An 8,648-nucleotide genomic window follows, 5' to 3' on the forward strand; every position below is an offset into this window, starting at 1 on the left:
TCGCTTGAGAATCATTCTCATCAGAGGGCAACTACGAAAGGAAGTGGATAGAGATGAAAAGGGAAGGGGGGATACGTGCTTATAAAAGCATATACACACACATACATCCACGCGCACGCACGCATATACAAATTCAAGAAAGTTTTGATCCTTGGACAAACGGCAACTCCTGTCGCGTTCATTCGCAAAGTTTAAGACGCTTCGCTTTCGTGATTACGTGACGCTTCATCTTAACGAGAAGAGGACGAAAAGGGTGAAGAGGAAAGGAGAGAATATCTTCTGTTACGAGAGAACAAAGTTACAAATTTCGATCTTTTCGATGAGAACATCGACATTTTCAACACTTACATACGTATACCTATATATTCCGACATAATAAAAGTGTTTATCGTATACAATAAATGTTCGAAAATTTGTTAAATCATTAAATAAAATCAGCTAAATTTTCAATTGAAACGTTAATCTTTTAATCAATTAATTCGTTATGGAAATTTGACTACTTTCGTAATAACAGAAAATAAGTAAATAATTTATGTTATATAGTTCTCAATTCTTCATTATAAGATTCATTGATATATCAAAAATTTCTTGTTTGCGTTTGTATTATCTTTTCTTTTGTAATTTAAATCAATTTCACACTTTCATATTTACAAATTGATAGTCTCCTCGGTTAACAGATCAAATAAATTTTTACTTTTGTATATTATCTTTTTATTTTACGTTTTGATTATGACTTAGATATTAAAATGTAATTAAAATTAAAGAAGAGAGAGAGAGAGAGAGAAAGAGATCAAAATCTTCTTTTGTCGGATCACTGGAGATCTCTTTGAGAGCTTGACAGACGACATATAACAGGAGAATCATTCCGTTTATTTTCAAAATCACCCTTGATTGATAATAAATCGTTCTTGAATTTCAATTAGTTATCCCTCTTTTTGAGAATACGAAACTCTCCATCCGAGCAATTTGCAAAGGATAGAGAGAAGTCAATGAGTACTTACTCCTTCAATGAGAGGAGAGGGATTGGATAGGATGGACTGGAATGAGGGAGAGGTCTTTAACATCTGATACATAGAGTAGTAGACGTATTCGTGCAAATTACGATGATCAGCTATCGCTATTCAGTGTGCTCGTTTGATCGTCGATCGAATGTAACTTTGAAGTGCATTCAACTTCTATTTCTCTCTCTCTCTCTCTTTCTCTATCTCTGTCTCTGTCTCTCTTTCTTGGATATCTTTCTCAGTTGAAGATATTTTAGCCTGCAATATCTTCTCCCATGTAACGGATTATTGAACCTAAAGCTGCTCGAAAAGATAGCTTCGCTTCTCGAGCAACATTATTTCGTTCGTTGGTTTGACTCGTTCAATGTTACTTACTACTAGAGTATTATAGCAATCGAAGGAGTTTATCATCACTGAACTATTATAAATATGTGTGTGTGTGTGTGTGTGTGTGTGTGTGTGTGTATATATATATATATATATATATATATATGCAAGTATATATTGAAAACTAACGTAATGTTTTTATTAAAGTGTTACGATTTTAATTTAGGTGAATAAATAATTAATATTTAATATATTAATAACTAATCTAATAATATGTAATAAACTTTTATTTATTATTCATAAATCATTTTGTAGATCTAAAATCGTACATAGATCAGTCGGAATAAATATCAGTAGTGTGTGACAAGCAAAAAGGTCAGAGTATATTCTCGAAATCCATAGTTTCGAGTATTCGAGGCATATGACCTTGAACGTTGAGACCTGAAAGAAGATGTTACCAACGATGTAAATGGGATTTCGATGTTCTAATGTCGAACATAAAGTTCTGCTAGCGGCGATAAGTAGGCTATTTCCGGCTTTACACTCCGGCCTAGGAAATTTCCGATAAGAGAAATATAATTATCGGACAAACCGCAAAGTGCAGGAGGAGACCTACATTAACTCGATCTCTTCTCTCTCTCTCTCTCTTTGGATGAACTCGCTTATAACCTGATTAGCAGAGACGTATAGTAACTTTACTCGATGCGAAGCTTTTGTTGCCATCAAACACGCGCGTCAATAAGTACGTGTCGTTAATGTCGACAACACAAGCTCATAATAGGATTACAAGGTGTATCGGTGTATATCCCATGAAAGTGGATATGGACGTGCGTATATTACGATTCGATGAAATCGAACCGGATTAAATCTTTTTACACGCATCTCTTACGAATTTCATCGAAAGTTCTTCGATAAAAACTCTTCCTTGTTAATACGGAATTCATTCGTAACGAATTTACGTGGGACGTGTTACATGTCAATGATATTTATAGATTTTATATATTCATCCTACGTAAAAAGTATTCATTTTATTTTTATCATACCTTCCATTCTCGCAACGAATTTTAGAAATATTTTCTAAAATGGAAAAAATGGATCGAACGAGAGTCATGGATCTATAAGAGTTTCTTGTCACGTGATATTAGACGACGATAGGGGATGATGAAAAATTCAGGAGAGAGTTCGTGAGATATATTATCGATCGAAATGAATCTGCGCGTTCGCAGAGATGCGGAATTCAGCAGCAATAACCGTTGCTACGCGGTGGTGGCTAATAATAATGGAGCGAGCAACCGAGCGAGCAGTAGGAGTAGAAGAAAATAGTGCAACAAGTGCAGAAAGCTGCAGTAGCGACAGCTGTGGCGTAACGTGCCGCTAGCACCACCGGCTCGAACATCCGCTTTCTCTCTCTCTCTTTTCTCCTCTCTCTCTCTCTCTCTCTCTCTCTCTCTCTCTCTCTCTCTCTCTCTCTCTCTCTCTCTCTCTCTGTATATAATGGAGAAGCTTTTGCATTATCTTCGCTAAGTTTATTTCTTACTAGTTCCATTTCCTTAGGAATACCGTCGAATATTCTTCGCGACTTATCTCCTCCTTTTATTCTCTCTCTCTCTCTCTTTCTTTCTGTCCTTCTCTTTCTTTCTTTCTCTTTCACGATAATTTCTTTGAATGAAATTTATTTGAAGCTTGTCTTTCCTTTCTCCAATTAGAACTTATTGAATTTTCTTGGATCAATGACCGTAAATAAGATCTTCTATCCGATCGAGATCTATCTTTGTGAAATTACATATTCGGTTTGCTGTAAAGATTTCTTGCGAATTTTATTGTAATAACAATGATAAGTATATAAGAGTATCTACGTAAGGATTTTAGAGCAATACGTACAATTTAACAAAAGAAAAAAAGGAAAAGAAAACTAGTTGAATGAGCTTATTTTTTATTCTCTCTTTCAGACTTATTTCCCTTGAAATGCGCATTTTAAGAGAAATATATAAGAAGAGAATTAGTATAAATTTAATAGGGTGTTATAAAAAAAAAGAAATGAGATAAATCCTTAGAATGGAGATTAATTCAAAGAATGTTCGATATTAAATATGAATTAAATGTGAAGCACTATAATATAAGTGTTCTAAAGGTACCGATGTTGATTCTAACGAGCTTTTGGTTTAATGTTGTTTTCAGTGCCGATGGAAACTACGAGGTAACCATTATGACCAAGGCGATCTTGCACCATTCGGGAAAGGTCCTGTGGAAGCCACCGGCGATCTATAAATCATTTTGCGAGATCAACGTGGAGTATTTCCCCTTCGACGAGCAGACCTGCTTCATGAAGTTTGGCTCGTGGACTTACGACGGATATACGGTAAGTCCTCGTTCTCCGTAGACGAGCAATTAAGCTTGTTATTAATTATCGTCTAGGTACGGATAGAAAGACAGAGAGAGGGAGAAGGAGAGGAGAGGAGAGGAGAGGAGAGGGTGGGTGGTTAGGTGGGTTTGAAGAAGAGCAAGTTAGAGAGAACCATGAGACCGTTCGGAAATCGAATTTCCTTTATACCGAGAATGAAACTATCTCTCTCTCTCTCTCTCTCTTTGTCTCTCTCTTCTTCTGTATTTCTCTCTTTCTTACACTTACGTTAGAACAAGAACAAATAATTTCAAGAAATGGAAAATCCTTTTATTTTTGTCGTTCCACCGTTATCCTGAATACTCTTGAGGTTGTTGAAGCAGAATGAAATCGTGGAGATTAGAAAAGAAATAATGTCCGTGTTTTACAAATTATTATTAATTTTCTAAAACTTAATTAATTGTAAGAGTAAATAATAAAATATCTTGTGATAGTTCGTAATTAAAGTTTGTAATTGATTAAAAATCGTTTCTGTCTAATGTTATATCAAACGAGAGATTTAGAAAACGTATTATGAGATTGAAATATATAAGTATCTGTTTTTTACGTTAAGGAAAAAGTATTAACCACGAAATCCATGGGGGAACGTCAATTCGTTTCTCATTCGTCTTCATCCGACTTAACTCGACTTTTTTCGGTCAGCCCATAAATTTGTCTCCGTAACGTTTTCGTTAAATCCACGGAACAAAGTCTGATCCATTTCTTACGTCTTTTGGATCTTAAAAGTAACTCCTTTTTCTTTCTTGATGTACAACCAAGAGAAAAGCATATACACACACACACACACACACACACACACACACACACACACACACGTGTATATGTATATGTATATGCGTATGTATGTGTATATATACATACACCACACACACAGCCATAGGTCTTACTGTCAAGAAGGACCAAGAGACGGAGGTTGAACGCGATTACCCGTAGCCATTCTGATTAAGTTGGAAGCTCAAAGGTAGTAATCTTCAGAAGCTTCTCAGTGGCGTATCGCATTCAACGGATTATCTCGACGGAATTTCGATTATTCATGTCGTGATCAAAATTTCTTATTCGCAGCATCATAGCGAAGATTAGTGTATCGAATATAGGATTTTTTCTGGGTGGACAAAGGGGAGGGGGGAAGGAAGTAAAGGTTGATAGAAGAGAATTTAATAATCGAATGTAAAGATGAAAATTTTCAGTGGATAACGTTTTTGGCAATCGAATTGATTTCAGGTCGACCTGCGGCATCTCGCTCAGACCGAAGATTCGAATCGAATCGATATGGGTATCGATCTGACAGATTATTACATCTCCGTCGAGTGGGACATAATAAAAGTGCCTGCCACGAGGAACGAGGCGTTCTATATTTGCTGCGAGGAACCGTATCCCGACATAGTGTTCAACATCACCCTACGCCGCAAGACCCTCTTCTACACGGTAAACCTGATAATACCGTGCGTGGGCATATCCTTCCTCTCGGTGTTGGTGTTTTACCTTCCGAGTGACAGCGGTGAAAAGGTCTCCTTGTCGATTTCGATACTCCTCTCGTTGACGGTGTTTTTCCTCTTGCTCGCTGAGATAATACCGCCCACGTCATTGACAGTGCCGTTGCTCGGCAAGTATTTGTTGTTTACGATGGTGCTTGTTACTCTTTCGGTTGTAGTGACGATCGCGGTGTTGAATGTGAACTTTCGGTCACCGGTGACTCACCGTATGGCGAAGTGGGTTCGGATCGTGTTCATTCAGGTGCTCCCGCCATTCCTCCTCATCAAAAGACCAGACAAAAACGGAGACAATGAAAATGAGGATGATATCAACGGGTTCGACGGTGGTGCTAACAGTGTTGGTACCGGTGTTGGTGATAATGGTGGTAGAAACGGTGGTGGCGCCGGTAGCTCCCATCATCATCGACTTCATCGTATTCACAACGGGCACGAGCTCGACGACGAGCTCGACGACGTCGTCGACGTGGGCGACGTCGAAGCACCGAACAGGAAACCGCCCGAGGCTATCCTCACCGATGTGTTCCATGTACAAGAGACTGATAAATACAAGCCGTATAGCGGTAAGAGGTTCAGCGGCGAATACGAGGTACCTGGATCACATGGTCCACTGGCACACCTCATCGTCGGCCATCATCATCACCATGGCGGTGTTGCTGGCGGTCCTGGTCTTCCACCACCGAGCTCCTTACCGACCACTGGCCCACCTCCGCCGCCATCACTGAGCAAGCCACCGAGCTTTCATCACGAGCATGTTGCCCCATATTTCGAGGAACCACTGCCCTCCTTGCCTCTGCCTGGTGCCGACGACGATTTTTTTGGACCGACTAGTCCTGGTTATGCACACGAGGACATCAGTCCCACCTTCGAGAAGCCGTTGGTACGCCAAATCGAAAAAACCATACATGACGCCCGATTCATCGCACAGCATGCCAAGAACAAGGAAAATTTTGAGAGCGTGAGTCTTTGGCTCGTTATTTTTCTCTTTTTCCATTCTTATCGTTAATCTTATCCTATCGTTCGTTCGAACTGAGTCTTCTTCCCTCGACAGTATCACCATGAATTATTTTACGATAGAACATTTTCAATAGGTAGAATTTAAAATTAGGAAAGAGATTCATTCGAAATTTTTAGGATAAACTTTTGATTCTTTTACATCAATCAATTGTACATGTATCCATCAGTAATTCAACTCAATTTCATTTGAACTCGTTCGATTGTCCCAAAGTAAGCGGTATCTAGTTCGAATGAAAATCAATCGATCGTTGTTCCTCGTCTTCTGTTTAACTATTCTTTCAAATTAAAAATAACGATGAAATAAGATAGAACGTGATAAAAAGTTAGAGAAAGAGAGAAGGAGAATGAGGATGGGAGGAAGAGACAAGTAGATAGAAAGAGACGAACGTCCAAGTTCTTTGAGCAAGTGTACGAGCGTTAGCGTCTTATTAGTTGGGCAAACCTCTTTAACATCGTACAGCACGCTTCCAGCTCGTGTCCTACCATGAATGGCCGAGTTAACCGGCTTTTTGCTTTGAACGAAGAGGAACTTTAGGTAAAGACTCAGCGAGCCACATCGAAACCCAGTGGGAAAAGGGAGTCGATAAGGTCGAGAAAAGCGTACAACGATCGCTCGCATCAATCTATTCGACAGCTTCCAGTTTCTTTTTCGATTCTCCCTTTGCCTATCTCTTCCCATTTTTATCTCTTTCTCTTTCTCTCTCTCTTTCTCTCTTTCATTCTTTTCTTCCTTCTCAGTCTAACTTGTCCCTGTCGGCTACCTGTTCAACTCTTCGAGTTCTCATCAATAAGAAAATCTAACACCTGTTAGACCCCTTCCGAGGCATCGAATCGCTTATTTTCGTCTCAGGATTCAATAGAAAAAGAAAAAATGATATAGATACCATCTGGATTTGTTCTTTCCGATAATACAAATTGTTTTAGTGCATTATATATTCCGATATATTTAGGTAATTCGAAATATAGGAAAGAAGATTTATTTGTAAATTTTCTTTTCTTTACTTTTATATCTAAACAAGGTGTTCTTTAAAGATTTATATGCATGCATTGTGTTTGTGAGTGTTTGTGTCGGTATATGAAAAATTTAGTGACAAAAACGGAACCTATCTTTTATTTTCTCTCTCTCTTTCTCTCTTTTTTTCTTTTTTCTTTTACTCAGTAGCAGTAGGTGTGAAAAAGATGTCCGTGTGTATTCGTTATGTGAAGAAGGTTCACCAGCGAGGGTGAATTTTTTGCTCTACCGCGTCGACGCAATCCAGTTGTTTTCCGAGAAATTATATAGGTCAGTGTGCCAACGGCAATATCCTCCTGTGTGTTTCAACGCGAGCTTGTATAGCGAATAGCTCTGTAATCGAGGTAAAAACGTAATTTCGAGTACGCTTAGAAAAAGAATTACGAGAAATAAATGTCGATGTAAATTTGATCTAAAATAAGATTTTCTTTTCTTTTAATATTTTTTTTCTCTATATCTTTTGAACTTCATAAAAACTCTTGGTTATTATATCTTATTTATATTTTCATACGTGCGTGTGTGCGTGTGTATGCGTATGCGTCAGAGTCTACTTTTCTTTTCTTTATTTTTTTTTGTCTTAAACAAATAAAATCACGATCTTATAATTTGTTCTATCTCAAAAACGATTTTCACTCAAGTGAGAATACATAGCATCGTTTTAAACGTGAAATTTCAAAGATCGGATCGTTGGCTTTGAATAGAGAAACAGAGGCCTCCTCAATTAAATTCGATAAATCTGTACTTTGAAGATAGGGAGGTTTAGAAACGTTCTGACGTTTAGATCCTATAGTAGTTACGCATATCGAGCCGGATTTCAAGAGACTCGCACACTCAATTCGGAGGCATAAACGGAGTCGAGAATACGAAATGCTGTAGCTAGAGTTAGAGCTTTCCTTTTGTCGTTGCATGCTAGCGTGCACATAGTTTAGCGCATAAATTATTCTTGCGCTATATCTGTCGAATAACGCACTGCGACAACTTCCTTGCCAAATGTGAGGAAGTCTTCTTAGAATTTGGTTCTTATGCGTTTGAATATAATCGTGTGTATTCCTTAGCTATCACATGTGTCATGCTCAGGTACATTTCAGTATTCAACATATTCCATTCAATGCGTAGATGTATATTACAGTAATTTTTATATTTATGTATATGTATGTATGTGTATATCGATCTCTTTGTAGTATAATTACGATGTGTGTAGTATAATCACACGTTTCTGCCTTTGATATGTGTATTCCATTTGAGGCTTATATATACATGTGTGTGTGTGTATGTGTGTGTGTTACATGAGATTTATAACAGACACAAACATACACACACACACAAGGCTGCACATTCGTTTGTGTTTCTCTATTTGTACTCTATATACAGTAGTAGTCGATACATGTAAAGGGTGTTGC

General features: G+C 38.0%; 1 protein-coding gene across 1 annotated transcript in view; it reads left to right on the plus strand.

Moving 5' to 3' along the window:
* LOC127067951 (acetylcholine receptor subunit alpha-like 1) overlaps positions 1 to 8,648 on the plus strand; it is a 131,591-nt gene that overhangs the window by 104,868 nt on the left and 18,075 nt on the right. The window contains exons 5-6 of the mRNA XM_051003437.1: positions 3,507 to 3,687; positions 4,951 to 6,177. Of these exons, the coding sequence (XP_050859394.1) occupies positions 3,507 to 3,687; positions 4,951 to 6,177 (1,408 nt within the window). The remainder of the gene's footprint in view (positions 1 to 3,506; positions 3,688 to 4,950; positions 6,178 to 8,648) is intronic.

This window comes from Vespula vulgaris, chromosome 12 (genome assembly GCF_905475345.1).
Source record: "Vespula vulgaris chromosome 12, iyVesVulg1.1, whole genome shotgun sequence".
Lineage (NCBI taxonomy): Eukaryota > Metazoa > Arthropoda > Insecta > Hymenoptera > Vespidae > Vespula > Vespula vulgaris.